Source organism: Bombina bombina, chromosome 4, assembly GCF_027579735.1.
Source record: "Bombina bombina isolate aBomBom1 chromosome 4, aBomBom1.pri, whole genome shotgun sequence".
Taxonomy (NCBI): domain Eukaryota; kingdom Metazoa; phylum Chordata; class Amphibia; order Anura; family Bombinatoridae; genus Bombina; species Bombina bombina.
The window spans coordinates 653888361-653909859 of NC_069502.1; the positions used below are offsets into that span (position 1 = coordinate 653888361).

The following is a 21499-nucleotide window of genomic DNA, read 5'->3' on the forward strand; positions in this document are numbered from 1 at the left end:
ACATTAATAACTCAGAGCAGGTGCAACACGGAGTTCCTGCCTTGACCTGCTCTGAAAGCACGTGCAGCACTCACAGCCTCACCAACAGCTCCTCCCCATTAACTTGTGTCACACATGCACCAGCTCAGCTGCAGCCCTTTATAAATCTCCTGGAGGGGATATTTCCAGGGCCAAAAAAAAAAAAATCCAGGGACTGTTGGCAACTATGTAAAAATCACAAGATTATTATAAAAAAAAAATAACTTTCCATTGTCAGAAAATGTACATCTCTTTCTTGGTCCCCTTGGTTGAAATTTCCACGAGAGCCTACTGATGTAGGCTCTGGTGGGGGCATGTGTCTTGCGCACTATGTGGCAGCGGTGTTTGTGGCAATGTTATATAAGCAATCTGTATATACTGTATATAAATAACACCAAAGATACATGGCTCCTAGATTTTCAACATATTTGTCAAGTGCTGCTTTAAAGGGACATTAAACACCAAATAAATGCTAGATAGAATAATGCATTCAAAGAAAAGATTAGTCTGAGAATAAAATGTAGATGTATTTTTTAAAGTTTCATTAGTTGTTTAAATAGTGACAAAAAAACTTTAGGTTTAATGTCTATAAACCAATGGGAGCTGCCATGTTGTAACTTAGGTTACCTTCTCTGCTGTGGCCAATTAGGGGCAGTTATAAATAGGTCAGTAAAGGGCTAGATTTATCAAGCCCCTACGGCAGCAAGTTCTCACAAGAACTTGCTGACCGTGATTTATCAAGCAACGGTCACCAGACCGCTGCTTCCCTAAACTCTTCGCCACCTCTAAACTGGCGAAATTCAATCTCCTCGGTCGAGTCCGACCGAGGAGATTGACAGCTCCTGCCCGCGTGTAATTGGCTGTGTGCGGGCAGGGGGCGGGATTGCACGCGAGCGTAAAATTGCGCTCGTGTGTAATGCCAAATACCTGCGGGTAATTTCGCCCCGCCACAGGCGAGCTGAGGCGTATAGGGGTGCGTATACACGCCCCTGTACGCCTCAGCTATAATAGATCTAGCCCAAAGTGTGCAGAAAATGGCTGTGTGGAATATAACAGTGTTCTGCACTTCCATTTCTAACAGCAAATTAAAAGCTCACAATTTCAAAACGGAATTACAAGAAATTGGGACAAAATAAATAATGAAAGTATATTGTAGAGTTGTTTTACATATACAATTTATTATTTTATATTACCATCTCAAAGTGTTTAATGTCCCTTTAAAGTTACCACTACAGGTATCTGTGCTACAACCACTGCTGACATATAATATTCAAAATACTTGCACACACAGTATGCTCTCACAAACAGAATCTGTTTCAACAAAGGATACCAAGAGAAAGAAAGACATGTATTGATAACAGAAGTAAATTGAACGTTTATTTTATTGCACATTCTTTCTGTATCGTGCATCATAAAAGTTTTTTGGAAGTTTTAGAATGACTGTTAAAGGACCACCCCAGAAAGTGTGTATATAAAAAGACTGTGCAAAATGTGATAATAGATGTAAATTGGAAAGGGTCTGAAAAATTCATGCTCTTCCTGCATCATAAAAGTTTATTTTGACATAAAGGGACAGTCAACACCAGAATGTTTGTTGTTTTAAAAGATAGATAATCCCTTTATTACCCATTCCCCAGTTTTGCATAACCAACACAGTTATAATAATACACTTTTTACCTCTGTGATTACATTGTATCTAAGCATCTTCTGACAGCCCCCTGATCACTTGACATTTTATTTATTATCTATTGACTTTCATTTTAGCCAATTAGTGCAGTGTCTGCCACAATCCACGGGCGTGCTTACAATGTTATCTATATGGTTTACATTAACTAGCTCTCCCCTGTTGTGAAAGCAAATAAAAAAGCATGTGATTAAAGGTGGCCTTCAAGGGCTTAGAAATTATCATATGAGCCTTCCTAGGTATAGCTTTCCACTAAGAATACCAAGAGAACAAAGCAAAATTGGTGATAAAAGTAAATTGAAAGTTGTTTAAAATTACGTGCCCTATTTGAAACATGAAAGTTTTTTTTGGACTTGACTGTCCCTTTAAGTGTCCCTTTAAATAATGAAATAACCATCCTTAATATTCTGAAAATATGGGTGAGAATGATTATAAATATTGCTCAGCTTTATATAAAACACACCTAAAAATGCCATATAAATAAAGACATTGTAGGAAACTGCGGTTACCTTGTGAAAACTACATTTCAAATAAATAAAATGCCAAATTAAAACAAAATGCAATAAAAATACATCAACACATTATTATATCTAAACTAGCTCTCTGTACTCAGTAAATGAGTTTTGGCTGAAAATTGTAGTTATAAAGTGACTAAAGCCCTAATGAACTAGTTTTTAATGCTGCCAATGTGTCTGTGAGGCAGGAGGTTCTAATCGACTGCACGGCTTAGTTAGCTATTTTAATAGAAGCTCAACCAAATGCCTTATAAGATCTCCTTAACCACAATAAAAGTTATGGAATAAAATAAAACAGAACTAAGTACTGCAGACCAGGTGTACAAAGCAGTGCACTTTGAAGCGATATGAAACTAAAAAATACTGTGTTCTATGTATGTATTATACTGTAAAATAATATTTTATGTATTAAAGTCATTTCAATTTGAAATATATTGATATTTGCAATATACTTCCATTAGCAAAAATGCTTCTAGTTTACAGCTTACTGTTTATCTGCAGCATAGGTACATAGCCTGTGAGGGTCAGTGCACTCTTTCTCGAACAGCTGACATTGGTGTGTATTGCTTCTGAAGACGTTATTTGTGTCATACAAGCTACTGCTGACTCTCTGAGAAGGTGTGGTGTTTGAACAGGCCCTTTACAGCATATGTGTGTATGCCATTAAAAACAGTAATAACTTTTACTAGAAGCATTTTTGCTAGTGGTCTATTGCAACAAAGTCTATTGCAAAAAATATTTATATTTCAGATTGATGTGTACCCATTTACATTTTTTTTCCCCCTTTCTATCCCTTTAATATCCCATAGAAGACAGTAACCACAGATTTTTCATTTTTAAAAAGTCCATTTTTTAACCTTTTTCACTGCACTGAAGCGTTTAGTTCTAATATCGCAATCACGCTGAATATTAATAACACATTTGGTAAATTGCAGTTGTAATAGAAATGTATCAAAGTGTTTACACAGTTGTAAACGGGTTTACTTCTAATTTTGCAGCCTACACGTCTTGCCACCCTTTCAGTGGTGTGATTAGTAATTGTGTAAATATACACTGCAACTTAGTTTGCATATCTATTATTTGAAAATTTACAAAACATAATCAGTTTTTATGTTTACTGAACACACAGTATAGCTTGTGTAAACCTGCTTTGAAAACATGTCCCCTCCACACTGCCGGGATCCACATTCACTAGCGATGTTGGACAGGCAGTAACCTTAAAGGGACAGTCTACACATTAGTCATCTTAAAGTCTTACTTTAGATTAAGCTGCCAATAGCCCCCTGCACTCCTTTCTATATCATGCAGCAGTAACAGTAAAAAAGTTATTTTAAAATTAATATTGTTTCTAGTCACTTTGAAATGGCTGCCAAGCTCCGCCCACTGATGACATCACAATCTGGGCTGCAATTTTGCACTCTGCTGAATAGCATTGACAATCTGTTGAATCCAACTAATGAGTCTTTTGTGACTAGTGAAGCCTTTAATGCAGCCCAGATCATGATGTCATCAGTGTGCTGAGCTTAGCAGCCATTTTTAAGTGACCAGAAACAATGTTCATTTTAAAATAACTTTTTTACTGTTACTGCTGCATGATATAGAAAGGGTGCAGGAGGATATTTGCAGCTTAATCTAAAGTAAGACTTTAAGATGACTAAGGTGTAGACTGTCCCTTTAAAGGACCACTAAAGTCAAAATTAAACTTTCATGATTCAGTTAGAGCACAACATTTTAAACAAATTTCTAATTCAAATTCATTATCTAAATGTGCACACTCTTTTTATATTCATACTTCTTTCAGAGGCACCAGCTCCAAATGAGCATGTGCGAGAATTCACAGAAAATACGTACATGCATTTTGTGATTGGCTGATGGCCGTCACATGATGCAAGGGGGAAGGAAAATGGAACCAACTGAAATTTGTCAGAAAAAAATATACTACTCATTTGAAAGTGATTTTGTGTTGTCTTTTTATTAGGCACTTAATGATTATGCTATTCTACTTTTAATATCATCTGCAGGGGTAGCTAGCAAACCAATACACTCTGCTTTTTGAAATATATGAAACAACAAAGATAACTTAAAGGGACAGTCAAGTCCAAAAAAAACTTTCATGTTTTAAATAGGGCATGCAATTTTAAACAACTTCCCAATTTACTTTTATCACCAATTTTGCTTTGTTCTCTTGGTATTCTTAGTTGAAAGCTAAAACTAGGAGGTTCATATGCTAATTTCTTAGACCTTGAAGACTGCCTCTAATCTGAATACATTTTGACCACTAGAGGGCATTAGTTCACATGTTTCATATAGATAACATTAAGCTTATGCATGTAAAGTGACCTAGGAGTGAGCACTGATTGGCTAAACTGCATGTCTGTCAAAAGAACTGAAATAAGGGGGGCAGTCAGCAGAAGCTTAGATACAAGATAATTACAGAGGTAAAACGTGTATTATTATAACTGTGTTGGTTATGCAAAACTGGGGAATGGGTAATAAAGGAATTATCTTTCTTTTTAAACAACAAAAATTCTGGTGTTGACTGTCCCTTTAATCCAAGTGTAAAATGTACGTATTTGAAGCAGGGAAAGGAATCATAGCAAGCAGAAATTATTGGGAGATAGGAGCTTGTTATAGTCAGATGTAAATACATTCTTCTGACTACTATAAACGCACAACATTCTGGGAAATTCAAAACAATGGCTCCAAAATTAAGTAACATCCTACATCCCAACTGCCATTCCACAGATCTTGGGAGCCATAATATAAACAAAAGCAGGCTCATAGCACACATTAAAACTGCTATAAAGATAATTCACAAACCTTTCTCAAGCACAAAAACTTCATACAAATGTAATTTATTAAACACGTTAAATTTGTGGATAATGTTTAAAAAAGCTAAAAAGACATTGGGGCTGAATGATCAAAGTCTGGCGGACATGATACGCTGTAGCGTATCATGTCCATACATTGCTGAATGTGGACAGCATATGCTGTCGGCATTCAGCATTGCACAAGCAGTTCTAGTGAGATGCTTGTGCAATTACGCCCCCTGCAAATTCACAGCCAATCGGCCGATAGCAGGGGCTGTCAATCAACCTGATCATATTCGATCGGGTTGATTGCTGTACGCCGCTCAGAGGGGGCTGATCCAGTTAAGGGGCAGCGGTCTTAAGACCACTGCCCCATAACTCCTATTTACGGTGAACCTGAAGTCTCACACGGAAACAAGGCAAGTTGGCCCAATTCAGGCATAGAAAATCGGCCCCACTGTGTGTTTGACACCTGCAAAGCCAGTTCCAGACATATTGCTTGTCCGGATCTTATTTTAACTATGAGTTTAACCTTTTTGTTGTTGAGGTTTAACACCTAGTTCTCTTCAAATAATAGTGCAATAATTAAATGCTGTAGCACATTAGAGCACTTTATTATTGCTATTTTCTGTCCCTTTAAATTTCCTATGTTATGTTATTAAATTTTGGAAAAAATATAATAATAATCCACTTTTTTTATACACTCAGATTCATTGTAACTGAAGTTATTAATGGATAATCATCAGACTATTTCTTAGATTGTTTTTTAGTTTCACGATGTTTGGTTAAAGACTGGACACGTTTCATGAGTTGATATCTTGTGTATACAGAGGCATTTTTTTCTTTTCTACAAGCTAGTTTCTCATTTAGACAAGTGTCAGCTTGACTGCCCCAAAGCTATATGAATCTTATAGAAAGAAAAAAATAAAAATAATTGTGCAACTTTTTTGGCTAAGTGTCTATTAAAAAAAAAAAAATACAATAAAAATGTTTGCGATAAAGAATTTTAAGATGTTTAGCAAGTAAGGTGTATTTCCCTGAGTGGTCAGTATATTTATTATTATTTTGAGATGAATATTTGAATTAAAATTATTTGACTTGGATTCATTCAAGAGTTATTAAAGAAATAGGGAAGTCAAAATGAAATGTGCATGATTCAGAAAGAGACACTTTTATATACACTTATATTTGCAAATGTACTTTGTTCTATTGATAGAACAAATAAAGAATGTTAAATAACTAAAAGAATGAAGAATCTGGCTTTTGTTACTTTAATTGGGAAATACCTTATTCGCTAGAACTTTGAGTTAAAACTGATGCACAATCACATCCTCACATTAAACTTCAATTGATCACTGTGACAAAGTCATAGATATTTGATATGAGAATGGTGCTTTTGTTTTACAGATACACAAAGCATATTCACCTTGGTGCTCACACACAGAGGACACGGACCACAGCTACTCAAATCACCTTCATGTCTACTTACAACAAACTCACTTAACCACATTATAGTCCTCCTTGTCCCATTCAACCGTACTATGAGAACTTTTATAAAGAGTATACACCAGCAAAGCACTCCAGAAACACTGTCTGCAGTCTTCAGTGCTCTTCATGCTGTGAGACACATGTGGTATCCACTTCCTCTGTATAAACTTTCCGCCAGTAGAATACCGCTGCCACAAACTGGTGCCCGGATACATGAGCGCAAATGTAGATTACAAGCAATTCCTGCTCACAGCTAATAACAAAGCATACTGGTTTGCTGATATTGTATAATAAAAATAAATCTTTATTCCATCTTGTTTAAACAAACTAGTACATTGCAGTCAAGTGTGTTTCATATACAGATATGATGCATAACTCTCTTATTGGGAGTCATTGACAAATACCAGTGCATAACTATTTATAATTATTTGTTATTACTTTAATAGTTTATAGGGTTTTTTTTCATATTGTGGGTGGGGTTTTATTCTTTATCTAGTGATACAGTGATGTCTCTTATTGCAAGCCATTGACAACGTTATGTATCTGTGTATGAAATTAGTTTGAATCATGCTGCATGCTGATATAAAGATTTTTTGATTTTACAATATCAGCAACCAGGTATTTCTTTCATGTAATTAGCAAGAGTCCATGAGCTAGTGACGTATGGGATATACATTCCTACCAGGAGGGGCAAAGTTTCCCAAACCTTAAAATGCCTATAAATACACCCCTCACCACACCCACAAATCAGTTTTACAAACTTTGCCTCCTATGGAGGTGGTGAAGTAAGTTTGTGCTAGATTCTATGTTGATATGCTCTCCGCAACAGGTTGGAGCCCGGTTTTCCTCTCAGCATGCAGTGAATGTCAGAGGGATGTGAGGAGAGTATTGCCTATTTGAATGCAGTGATCTCCTTCTACGGGGTCTATTTCATAGGTTCTCTGTTATCGGTCGTAGAGATTCATCTCTTACCTCCCTTTTCAGATCGACGATATACTCTTATATATACCATTACCTCTGCTGATTCTCGTTTCAGTACTGGTTTGGCTTTCTAAAACATGTAGATGAGTTTCCTGGGGTAAGTAAGTCTTATTTTCTGTGACACTCTAAGCTATGGTTGGGCGCTTTTTTTTATAAAGTTCTAAATATATGTATTCATGCCTTGACTCAGGATGTTCAACATTCCTTATTTTCAGACAGTCCGTTTCATATTTGGGATAATGCATTTGAATCAATCATTTTTTCTTACCTTAAAAAATTTGACTTTTTCCCTGTCGGCTGTTAGGCTCGCGGGGGCTGAAAATGCTTCATTTTATTGCGTCATTCTTGGCGCAGACTTTTTTGGCGCAAAAAAATCTTTTCTGTTTCCGGCGTCATACGTGTCGCCGGAAGTTGCGTCATTTTTTGACGTTCTTTTGCGCCAAAAATGTCGGCGTTCCGGATGTGGCGTCATTTTTGGCGCCAAAAGCATTTAGGCGCCAAATAATGTGGGCGTCTTATTTGGCGCTAAAAAAATATGGGCGTCGCTTTTGTCTCCACATTATTTAAGTCTCATTTTTCATTGCTTCTGGTTGCTAGAAGCTTGTTCTTTGGCATTTTTTCCCATTCCTGAAACTGTCATTTAAGGAATTTGATCAATTTTGCTTTATATGTTGTTTTTTTCTCTTACATATTGCAAGATGTCTCATGTTGCATCTGAGTCAGAAGATACTTCAGGAAAATCGCTGCCTGGTGCTGGAACTACCAAAGCTAAGTGTATCTGCTGTAAACTTTTGGTAGCTGTTCCTCCAGCTGTTGTTTGTATTAAATGTCATGACAAACTTGTTAATGCAGAAAATATTTCCTTTAGTAAAATACCATTACCTGTTGCAGTTCCATCAACATCTAATGTTCAGAGTGTTCCTGATAACATAAGATATTTTGTTTCTGAATCTATTAAGAAGGCTATGTCTGTTATTCCTCCTTCTAGTAAACATAAAAAGTCTTTTAAAACTTCTCTTTATCCAGATGAATTTTTAAATGAACATCATCATTCTGATTCTAATGATTCTTCTGGTTCAGAGGATTCTGTTTCAGAGGTTGATGCTGATAAATCTTCATATTTATTTAAAATGGAATTTATTCGTTCTTTACTTAAAGAAGTCCTAATTGCATTAGAAATTGAGGATTCTGGTCCTCTTCATACTAAATCTAAACGTTTAGACAAGGTCTTTAAATCTCCTGTAGTTATTCCAGAAGTTTTTCCTGTTCCTGGTGCTATTTCTGAAGTAATTTCCAGGGAATGGAATAATTTGGGTAATTCGTTTACTCCTTCTAAACGTTTTAAGCAATTATATCCTGTGCCGTCTGACAGATTAGAGTTTTGGGACAAAATCCCTAAAGTTGATGGGGCTATCTCTACCCTTGCTAAACGTACTACTATTCCTATGGCAGATGGTACTTCCTTTAAGGATCCTTTAGATAGGAAAATTGAATCCTTTCTAAGAAAAGCTTATTTGTGTTCAGGTAATCTTCTTAGACCTGCTATATCTTTGGCGGATGTTGCTGCAGCTTCAACTTTTTGGTTGGAAACTTTAGCGCAACAAGTAACAGATCATGATTCTCATAACATTATTATTCTTCTTCAACATGCTAATAATTTTATCTGTGATGCCATTTTTTGATATTATCAGAGTTGATGTCAGGTTTATGTCTCTAGCTATTTTAGCTAGAAGAGCTTTATGGCTTAAAACTTGGAATGCTGATATGTCTTCTAAATCGACTCTACTTTCCCTTTCTTTCCAGGGTAATAAATTATTTGGTTCTCAGTTGGATTCTATTATCTCAACTGTTACTGGTGGGAAAGGAACTTTTTTACCACAGGATAAAAAATCTAAGGGTAAAAACAGGGCTAATAATCGTTTTCGTTCCTTTCGTTTCAACAAAGAACAAAAGCCTGATCCTTCATCCTCAGGAGCAGTTTCAGTTTGGAAACCATCTCCAGTCTGGAATAAATCCAAGCCGTCTAGAAAAGCAAAGCCAGCTTCTAAGTCCACATGAAGGTGCGGCCCTCATTCCAGCTCAGCTGGTAGGGGGCAGATTACGTTTTTTCAAAGAAATTTGGATCAATTCTGTTCACAATCTTTGGATTCAGAACATTATTTCAGAAGGGTAAAGATAAGACCTCCAGCAAAGAGATTCTTTCTTTCCCATGTCCCAGTAAACCCAGCGAAAGCTCAAGCATTTCTGAAATGTGTTTCAGATCTAGAGTTGGCTGGAGTAATTATGCCAGTTCCAGTTCTGGAACAGGGGCTGGGGTTTTATTTGAATCTCTTCATTGTACCAAAGAAGGAGAATTCCTTCAGACCAGTTCTGGATCTAAAAATATTGAATCGTTATGTAAGGATACCAACATTCAAAATGGTAACTGTAAGGACTATCCTGCCTTTTGTTCAGCAAGGGCATTATATGTCTACAATAGATTTACAGGATGCATATCTGCATATTCCGATTCATCCAGCTCACTATCAGTTTCTGAGATTCTCTTTCCTAGACAAGCATTACCAGTTTGTGGCTCTGCCGTTTGGCCTAGCAACAGCTCCAAGAATTTTTACAAAGGTTCTCAGTGCCCTTCTATCTGTAATCAGAGAACAGGGTATTGTGGTATTTCCTTATTTGGACGATATCTTGGTACTTGCTCAGTCTTCACATTTAGCAGAATTTCATACAAATCGACTTTTGTTGTTTCTTCAAAATCATGGTTGGAGGATCAATTCACTAAAAAGTTCATTGATTCCTCAGACAAGGGTAACCTTTTTGGGTTTCCAAATAGATTCAGTGTCCATGACTCTGTCTTTGACAGACAAGAGACGTCTAAAATTGATTTCAGCTTGTCGAAACCTTCAGTCACAATCATTCCCTTCGGTAGCCTTATGCATGGAAATTCTAGGTCTTATGACTGCTGCATCGGACGCGATCCCCTTTGCTCGTTTTCACATGCGACCTCTTCAGCTCTGTATGCTGAACCAATGGTGCAGGGATTACACAAAGATATCTCAATTAATATCTTTAAAACCGATTGTACGACACTCTCTGACGTGGTGGACAGATCACCATCGTTTAGTTCAGGGGGCTTCTTTTGTTCTTCCGACCTGGACTGTAATTTCAACAGATGCAAGTCTTACAGGTTGGGGAGCTGTGTGGGGGTCTCTGACAGCACAAGGGGTTTGGGAATCTCAGGAGGTGAGATTACCGATCAATATTTTGGAACTCCGTGCAATTTTCAGAGCTCTTCAGTCTTGGCCTCTTCTGAAGAGAGAATAGTTCATTTGTTTTCAGACAGACAATGTCACAACTGTGGCATACATCAATCATCAAGGAGGGACTCACAGTCCTCTGGCTATGAAAGAAGTATCTCGAATTCTGGTTTGGGCGGAATCCAGCTCCTGTCTAATCTCTGCGATTCATATTCCAGGAATAGACAATTGGGAAGCGGATTATCTCAGTCGCCAAACGTTGCATCCGGGCGAATGGTCTCTTCACCCAGAGGTATTTCTTCAGATTGTTCAAATGTGGGAACTTCTAGAAATAGATCTGATGGCTTCTCATCTAAACAAGAAACTTCCCAGGTATCTGTCCAGATCCCGGGATCCTCAGGCGGAGGCAGTGGATGCATTATCACTTCCTTGGAAGTATCATCCTGCCTATATCTTTCCGCCTCTAGTTCTTCTTCCAAGAGTAATCTCCAAGATTCTGAAGGAATGCTCGTTTGTTCTGCTGGTAGCTCCAGCATGGCCTCACAGGTTTTGGTATGCGGATCTTGTCCGGATGGCCTCTTGCCAACCGTGGACTCTTCCGTTAAGACCAGACCTTCTGTCGCAAGGTCCTTTTTTCCATCAGGATCTCAAATCCTTAAATTTAAAGGTATGGAGATTGAACGCTTGATTTTTGGTCAAAGAGGTTTCTCTGACTCTGTGATTAATACTATGTTACAGGCTCGTAAATCTGTATCTAGAGAGATATATTATAGAGTCTGGAAGACTTATATTTCTTGGTGTCTTTCTCATCATTTTTCCTGGCATTCTTTTAGAATTCCGAGAATTTTACAGTTTCTTCAGGATGGTTTAGATAAAGGTTTGTCCGCAAGTTCCTTGAAAGGTCAAATCTCTGCTCTTTCTGTTCTTTTTCACAGAAAGATTGCTAATCTTCCTGATATTCATTGTTTTGTACAAGCCTTGGTTCGTATAAAACCTGTCATTAAGTCAATTTCTCCTCCTTGGAGTTTGAATTTGGTTCTGGGGGCTCTTCAAGCTCCTCCGTTTGAACCTATGCATTCATTGGACATTAAATTACTTTCTTGGAAAGTTTTGTTCCTTTTGGCCATCTCTTCTGCCAGAAGAGTCTCTGAATTGTCTGCTCTTTCTTGTGAGTCTCCTTTTCTGATTTTTCATCAGGATAAGGCAGTGTTGCGAACTTCTTTTGAATTTTTACCTAAGGTTGTGAATTCCAACAACATTAGTAGAGAAATTGTAGTTCCTTCATTATGCCCTAATCCTAAGAATTCTAAGGAGAAATCATTGCATTCTTTGGATGTTGTTAGAGCTTTGAAATATTATGTTGAAGCTACTAAGACTTTCCGAAAGACTTCTAGTCTATTTGTCATCTTTTCCGGTTCTAGAAAAGGCCAGAAAGCTTCTGCCATTTCTTTGGCATCTTGGTTGAAATCTTTAATTCATCATGCCTATGTTGAGTCGGGTAAAACTCCGCCTCAGAGGATTACAGCTCATTCTACTAGGTCAGTTTCTACTTCCTGGGCGTTTAGGAATGAAGCTTCGGTTGATCAGATTTGCAAAGCAGCAACTTGGTCTTCTTTGCATACTTTTACTAAATTCTACCATTTTGATGTGTTTTCTTCTTCTGAAGCAGTTTTTGGTAGAAAAGTACTTCAGGCAGCTGTTTCAGTTTGAATCTTCTGCTTATGTTTTCATTTAAACTTTATTTTGGGTGTGGATTATTTTCAGCAGGAATTGGCTGTCTTTATTTTATCCCTCCCTCTCTAGTGACTCTTGCGTGGAAAGATCCACATCTTGGGTAGTCATTATCCCATACGTCACTAGCTCATGGACTCTTGCTAATTACATGAAAGAAAACATAATTTATGTAAGAACTTACCTGATAAATTCATTTCTTTCATATTAGCAAGAGTCCATGAGGCCCACCCTTTTTTGTGGTGGTTATGATTTTTTTGTATAAAGCACAATTATTCCAATTCCTTATTTTTTATGCTTTCGCACTTTTTTTCTTATCACCCCACTTCTTGGCTATTCGTTAAACTGATTTGTGGGTGTGGTGAGGGGTGTATTTATAGGCATTTTAAGGTTTGGGAAACTTTGCCCCTCCTGGTAGGAATGTATATCCCATACGTCACTAGCTCATGGACTCTTGCTAATATGAAAGAAATGAATTTATCAGGTAAGTTCTTACATAAATTATGTTTTTTTAACCACTAGAAGCTGTATGCAGATATTGCTTTTTATCTAGAATACTTTTCTAGCAGTATTCTGAAGCAAGAATATCCTGCAATTCTTACTTCTAAGTGAATTAAAAGACTAGTCTCATTTCTACTTAAAGTGAAGGTCAATTTTGACGAATTAGTGCCCGGTTTTTAATAATCCTATTAAAAAACAAGGGCACTTTAATCCATCAAAATTGACATTTCAATTTTTTTCTTCAAAAACGTACCTTTTAATCCTGAAAGCTCCATCGATTCCCCCGGCAGTTGGAAGCCTCGGCTTATGTCAGAAATGACGAATCCGGCTTCCACCAATCACGGCGTTCCCCCCGGGGGATCATGGCCTGAGGGAATGCTGTGATTGGATGAAGCCTGATTCGTCATTTTGGACCCACGAAGAGGGCTTGCGACGGTCGGAGGAAGCGCTGAGCGGCTGTAAGGATTAAAAGGTAAGTTTTTGAAGAAAAGGAATGTCAATTTTGATTAATTAAAGTGCCCTTGTTTTTAACAGGATTATTAAAAGCCGGGCACTAATTTGTCAAAATTGACCTTCACTTTAAATGATACCATTGCATTATTCTGATACATAGGGGTAGATTTAACATTGGTCAAACGGACATAATTCGCTGTAGCTAAATGCCGAAAGTGAAATGCTTGTGCAATGCCACCCCCTGCTTACTAGTGGCCAATCTGCCGCTAGCAGGGGTCGTCAGTCATCCTGATCGGATCGGGATGATTTTGGTGGCGGAGAAGTTAAGGAGCAGCGGTCGGATTCTTAACCTGACCTGAAACGAAAGGGGTCGGAAGCAGCATTCGCTGCTTGTTAAATCTGCCCCATAAACTTTTCTTTCTGCCTTTTCAAAAGTCCCAACTCCATAACATATAAACCTTACCTACTAAGTATCTAAACACTCATCTGCACCACACAAACTTTAATAGCTACTTAAAGGGATATGAAACAGCCTGTTTCCTTGTTGTAATAAAAAAGCACCAGTGAAGGATCCTGCAACTGGTCTCACATATATAAGTTTGTAAGAAGTATATGAAACATTTAAATATTCTTTGTTTGTTAGGTGCCAAAAATGTCCGCCAAGATCTGCCTACCTATTGTGTGTATAATTTGGTATCTTGGTTTCTCCAATCACGATCAACTCTTAAATAAGTTTTCCTATTCACACACGCTGATTTGTGCAAGTGCAATTTGAAATAGCTTACTGAAAAATATTAACCGTGCACTGCTAAACTGTCATACAAGAAAACAGCTAACCGGACAAGAAGAAAGCTGTGGGCAGAGCTTGACAGCCATTTCAGCTGCTAACAAATGATGATGAGGATTTAAAAGTTTCATGTACTTCTTATAAGCTTATAGATGTGTTAACCCATTGCAAGATGCTTGTCTGGTATGTAACAAAACGTAATAAAGAATACGTATTGGGTCTAGACTTTCCCTTTAATAGAAATCATTTAAATATGCATTATTCATCATTTTAAATTCATTTTACCTTTTCTTTCTTTCTTTTTTTTTATTTCATTGGTGCAGTGTATATTACTTCCTGTCACTGCCCTACAAGGAGGTTAGGGCCTCTGCAGGAAGGCATTTATAGCGTGACATCATACAACTTCTAGAGAAACATGAGCTGGTTTACTATTAAGTGAATAAATTAGATAAACAGGGAGTCAGATTTGCCCATGCCCAGAACAGGCAGAATGCAACCTACGTTGCCAAGATGTCAGCTCTCTTATTACCGTGTGGGAAATGACTTCAATGAGAATTTCACTGATGCTAAACACTAGTTTAGATGGGCTTTCTATTCATAGGTTTGTCTCAGCACAGAGACTATAATTCAGTTAAAACTTTGACCCACAATTTGGCTTGGGAAACACAGTGGCAGCAAGTTGTATTGTAACTTTATGTAATGTTAGTAGTAACTGTATCTTGCAAATTAACTAGATTTTTTGTTTGGCACTTTGCTTCCTACCAAGTTTGATACATAAATAAATGATTTATAAGTGTATTTAAATAGATTACTTATCAAGCTCTCACAGCAAAATATGGCACTTTTATGGCTTACGGTACTTTCTTCAACCTATAAAATGTACAACTCTGAGTCAGCAATGAAAGTAAAAAAAAATAGAAATACTTAAAAATTCTTTAACTTTTACATAATTAAAGTCACTAATGAAAAAAATAAATCTCATAAGTGAGATTATAGAAAGAATCCTATTGTAATAAATGAAAAGTAGTATTTATATACAGGTATATAAAAAATACAAATAAATAACTGACAATACCTAACTATGTTCAACTAAATATCAATTGTGGGAGGTCTTATAATATTTGGAACAGCAGGGTGAATATCATAAGATTATGGAAGAACCATTCATTGGAGAAAAGACAGCTGTATATGAAAGGACAGTGTAAAGTATTGTGTGTGGTGTTGGAGGACAATGAGAAAACTAACAAATATATCTTAAAGTGAAATGAAACCCAAACATTTTCTTTTTTTGAGTCAAACAGAGCATTGCATAGCATTTTTAAAATGTTTCCAATTTACTTCTATTATCAAATTTGCTTCGTTCTCATGATATTCTGTGTTGAAGAGATACCTAGGTAGGTGTCTGTAGCACTACATGACAGGAAATAGTGCTGCCATCTAGTGCTCTTGCAAATGGATAACATTCTTGCAAAACTGCTGCCATATAGTGCTCCAGAAATGGTCCGGCACCTGATCTTATGTCCCTGCATTTCAACCAAAGATACCAAGAGAATGAAGAAAAATTGATAACAGAAGTAAATTAGAACTTTTTTTAAAATTGCATTCTCTATCTAAATCATGAAAGAAAAAATGTGGGTTTCATATCCCTTTAATTGCATTTAGGGTGGTCAACTGTCCTCCACAAAAATACTGGACAATCTGTTGGTGACTCGGTACAATGGTAGGGGGCATCACACAATGCTTTCCCAAGAAGCTCTACCTTAGCCCCCACTCTTGAACCCACCTTATATATTTTTCACAACTGAGCAGTCAGTTTACCCCTTGGCTGACAGTAATGTTTAAAGGGACATGAAACACAAAATTTTTCTTTAATGATTCAGAAAGAGAATACATTTAAAAAAATGTATACTTCTATTATCAAATTAGCTTCATTCGCGTGTTATTCTTTGTTGAAGAGAAATCTAGATAGGTAGCATACACATGTCTGTACCACTACATGACAGGAAATAGTGCTGCCAGCTAGTGCTCTTGCTGATGTATAACATTGATGCAGACACGTGTATGCTCCTGAAATTACCTTGCTGCTTTTAAACAAAGGATAACAAGAAAATAAGGACAATTGAAAATAAAAGTACATTTGAAAGTTGTTTAAAATTGTATGTTCTATCTGAATCATGAAAAAATAAAGTGGGGTTTAATGTCCCTTTAAATCAATCATTTTACCTGTTTGGCTGCCATTAACAGACATAAACAAAAGTGATTGGATCCCCTCACTTCTTTCTGATACATATATGTAATGTGTTGATGAATAGGAGGCTTTTTACGTTTAGATAACATACAGGAACTTTAAAAAAGATAGACAATTGAATTGTAGAGTATTTTTGTGAAGATTTCACTGGACTGCCTGATGAAATACTAGACTGTCCGGTTGAATACTGGACACCAGGAAACCCTAATTGAGCGAGATATTGGACTTCCCCTACCGTGATATAGTGATTTATTGTTTCTATTGTCCAATTGTTACTGATTTGTATGAGATTTTATTGTACATTTATTAATTTGTGGTTTATACCACCCCTCTTTTTACTATGTTTCCACAATTTAGCAAGGGTTTTTTACCTAGCACAATTAAGATATTTTTTAAGAGGAAAGAGAACAGCGGAGTCTCTATAGAAGTGCGCAAATGATCACAGCATGTAGAAGATGGTGGATTCAGCATCCAGCAATCCAGGCAGCTCTCTTAGAAGTTGTAGATGAACATCGGGAACCTGTGGATGACAGATAGAAGAGGCGCCTCATGGGACAAGTATCGTCTTGAGCAACAGAGGAGAACAAATACAGCGGACCCCCCACAGAGTATTACTCACAAGAGCGGTGGTACAAACGTGTACCCAGACAAACAGGACGGAACCAAAAGTCGCCCGTCAGACAAGCGCAAACTCAGTACGCTAAGGCAGACGTCACTCAGCAGACAGCGTCAGAGTCGACCCAGCAGAGGAACCAATAGAGTTGATGGAAACTCGGCACAGCGGAGTACATTCATCTATTAGTATCAGCCTGATGAAATAACTATATGTTGAGAAACGTGTTGCTGGACCCATGTTTTTATCTGTTTATACTCAATAAATTTTTCCTTGAGTATATCACACCTGCTTGATTTCTATTATTGTTGCCGTTGGTGCAATTTGGCTCTGTTCCTGATTCCTACTTGGAGGTCCGCTGTGCCGAGTTTCCATCAACTCTATTGGTTCCTCTGCTGGGTCGACTCTGACGCTGTCTGCTGAGTGACGTCTGCCTTAGCGTACTGAGTTTGCGCTTGTCTGACGGGCGACTTTTGGTTCCGTCCTGTTTGTCTGGGTACACGTTTGTACCGCCGCTCTTGTGAGTAATACTCTGTGGGGGGTCCGCTGTATTTGTTCTCCTCTGTTGCTCAAGACGATACTTGTCCCATGAGGCGCCTCTTCTATCTGTAAGATATTTTTTGTTTAGTTATAGATCATTTGCTATAGAGAGTACATAACCTCTGTTTTCTTTAATTGTCTTTGTGGATATATCCCTAGCACTTATAAACTGGAGGACAATGTTAACCTTTGAAACATTAAATAAGACTTGTAGAGCCTAAGGATATTAAAATGGAGGATGTAATTGTAAAATGTATTTGCAAGGTTAAATTTGAGGTATTAAAGGGACATGAAACGCAATTTTTTTCTTTGTTGATTCAGATAGATCATACAATTTTAATCAACTTTCCAATTTACTATTTTCTAATTTGCTTCATCCTCTTGGTATCCTTTGTTGAAGCGCAGTAATGCACTACTGGGAGCTAGCTAAAAGCCAATGGCAAGAGGTATATATGTGCAGCCACCAATTGTCAGATTCTGAGCCTACCTATGTATACTTTTCAACAAACGAGAAAAAACTAATTAGATAATAGTAGTAAATTGGGAAGTTGATAAAAATTATATGCTCGATCTGAAAGAAAAAAATGTGGTTGTCATGCCCCTTTAATTGTAACATTTGCCTTTCTAAAACCAAAGATGGTTCAAAGGGTTCACTGACAAAAAAGGCAAAATCACTTCTGAGTATTCAAATAATGAGGCATTTGGCCGTAAGACACACATATAAGTGCGTTCCCTGATCTCTTATGCTCTAGCAGCTGGGCATTAAGCATAATGTGTTTTATCTTTCATCAAGTTCTCCAGACAGCCCCAATTGGTTTAAAAGCCACTTAAAGGTTAAAGACTGTGGGGTCCATTTATCATTGTGCGGACAGATATGATCTGCTATAGCGAATCATGTCCGCCGCACATCGATAAATGCCGACAGTATACGCTGTTGGCATTTATCATTGCGCCAGCAGTTCTTGTGAACTGCTGGTGCAACGCTACCCCCTGCAGATTCGCAGCCAATCGGCCGCCAGCAGGGGGTGTCAATCAACCCGATCGTATTGGATCGGGTTGATTTTTGGCGATGTCTGTTCGCCGCCTTAGAGCAGGCGGACAGGTTATGGAGCAGCGGTCTTTAGACCGCTGCTTCATAACCTGTGTATCTGGCGAGCCTGAAGGCTCGCCAAAAACACAGGAATAGACCTCCCATGTTGTAGAACAGGAAAAATAGGACCAAGAAAAAAAAAAAGATATGGGTTCTTATTGGCTGTAAATTCTACGGCTTCTGGATTGACAGCAAGAGGGTGCAGAAATAGTCTGCTGACTATATCCAGGGCTTCCTTTTAGATACTTCTGAGAGTCTTAGCCAATACTTTACAGATACTTAAAAACAGAGCTATTTAAAGATACCACCCAACAACCTCAGTAAATAAATAACAAACCTTTCTTGTGGCACTGCAAACCAATATTCTGGTTGCTTCCTTTTTCGGGCATATTGCTGTACCATTGCAGTGCTTTGAGAAGCAAATGACTTTCTCATTGGTTTTCCCACTTTGATGCATAAAAACATTGGTGGAATCTTGCTTTTCTCCTCTTTGGAAGGCATCATATCTTAAAAATATAACAAAATAGTGTTTACCAATAGCCATAAACACAACACAAAATATGATGGTTACAAATATCATGAATATAAGTGGCTATATTTGGACAGGATAAATAAATAAAAATAATATATATATATATATATATATATATATATATAGCAGTATCCCCACAAAAACGGTTTCTTGATTCTCTATTATAACTGCATTTTGGTTGCCAATAAGAGCTGCAACACACTGCAGGGCAATATGTTGCATCATTCTAATAGCTAAGGGGTTAATCAATGTACTAATAGTGCTCAGCATGTAAAACAGCTTATGACATCAATCCACCTTTCTAAGTATAAAGATCAGTGATTAACCTAGTTCTAATTAGTATGATTTTAAACCAGGAGTGCTGTAAACCCTTTCAAGTACATTGTATGAAACATGTTCCTTAAAGGGACATTATACACTAGTTTTTTTCTTTGCATAAATGTTTTGTAGATGATCCATTTATATAGCCTATACAGCTTTTTTCTTTTCTTTTTTTTTAAATATAGTTTTGCTTAGTTTTAAATAACACTGTGCTGATTTTTAGACTCCGAACCAAGCCCTAAAGTTTTAGGAGAATACCGACATATACCTATTCCAGCTTGCTCCTGTTTGTTTAAAGTGTCTTTTTATATGCAGAGGAAGGGGGAGGGGGGAGTGACTGAATATTTCCCAGTTTCAGTGGGTGTTCTAGTTAATCCTTTTAACAGAGCTAAACTGGGAGCTTCAAAGTAAGTTTATAAACTGTTTTATACTGGATTTTTATATCAGTATCTGTGCATATTATTCTTTATAGTAGTGTCTATTACATGCAGTTAAATAAAAACTGGTGTATACTGTCCCTTTAAATAACCTGGTATTAGCTTCTAAACAACATTTTAAATCAGGCTTGAACATTTTCAAAATTTGAATCCAGCAAAATAACTGAGCAGCTGGGCACATTTTTTAGGAGACAGTATTAAAGGGATACTAAACCCAAACTTGCTTATTAGTGGGTACATTTAGCCACCAATAAGCAAGCGTAACCCAGGTTCTGACCCAAAAATGGGCTGGCTCCTAAGCTTTACATATCTGCTTTTTAAATAAAGATAGCAAGAGAACAAAGAAAATTGATAATAAAATTTATCATTTTAAGTTGCTTAAAATTGCATGCTCTATCTAAAGCATGAAAGAAATAATGTGGGTTTAGTATCCCTTTAAGGGTGAAAAACCACACTGACACTCCCCTGGACTTCTATCAGGACATTCTCTAAAAAAAGGGGCTATCCCTGTGAGCTGTCATATGGAGTTCCCTAAGAAGAGAAACTTCGCTAGAAGGATGGAAGTTAGCAAGGAAAGCTTTAACATTTAAATACTGCAGCCAATACAAATTGATCATTTTCGTATGCGGGTGGTTTTCTATTAATAATTGTTTCGTGTATTTTTGACAAAGTTCTGTCACCTTTCAGATTACGAGATAAAACTATAAGATATGTAGGGGGCAAATATTTTGAGAATACAACAGACCTCAAAGATCACTTTCAGCTATGCCCACAGAACGCCCCTGTAAGCCCTCTAGCAGAGGCGAGGAAACTCATTTTACTATAAGGAAATATGCTATGATTTTTGTAAATATGTGTATTCAGATATTTTGTTAGGATCCAAATGCAGAAGAAGGTGGCTTCTTGTGAAGTTCCCACTTGCTACACAAAACTCTCTCCCTTTAAGTGCATGCACATAGCTATTTAATAACTGAGGGAAGCCGTAACCAGATAGCTGACAAATTCTCTGATGCAGGTCTAGGGAATCCCAAATCTATCTAACAGGACACTTAAAGGGACATTATACACCAATTTTCATATAACTGCATCTAATAGACATTAGTATAAAGAATAAGATGCACCGATACTGATATAAAAATCCAGTATAAAACTGTTTAAAAACTTACTTAGAAGCTCTCAGTTTACCTTTGTTGAAAAGGTTATTGGAAAGCCCACTGCAAGTTGGAAATATCAGACACTCCCCACCTCCCCTTTCCATATGAAAAGACCTTTTACACAAACAGGAGCAAGCTGGAGTAGGTATACGTCGGTATTCTCCTAAAACTTTGGGGCTTGGTTAGGAGTCTGAAAATCAGAGCAATGTTACTTAAAAATAAGCAAAACTATAAAAAAAACAAAAAAAACTTTATGGGCTATATAAATAGATCATCTACAAAACATTAATGCAAAGATAAAATGAGTGTATAATGTCCCTTTAATTGCAATACCCGGATGTA

At 37.2% G+C, this 21499-nt stretch overlaps 1 protein-coding gene across 1 annotated transcript in view; it reads right to left on the reverse strand.

The window, feature by feature from the left end:
- Positions 1–21499, reverse strand: part of NCOA7 (nuclear receptor coactivator 7) — a 431441-nt gene that overhangs the window by 43506 nt on the left and 366436 nt on the right. Inside the window, exon 10 of the mRNA XM_053710717.1 lies at positions 19051–19219. Within this exon, the coding sequence (XP_053566692.1) occupies positions 19051–19219 (169 nt within the window). The remainder of the gene's footprint in view (positions 1–19050; positions 19220–21499) is intronic.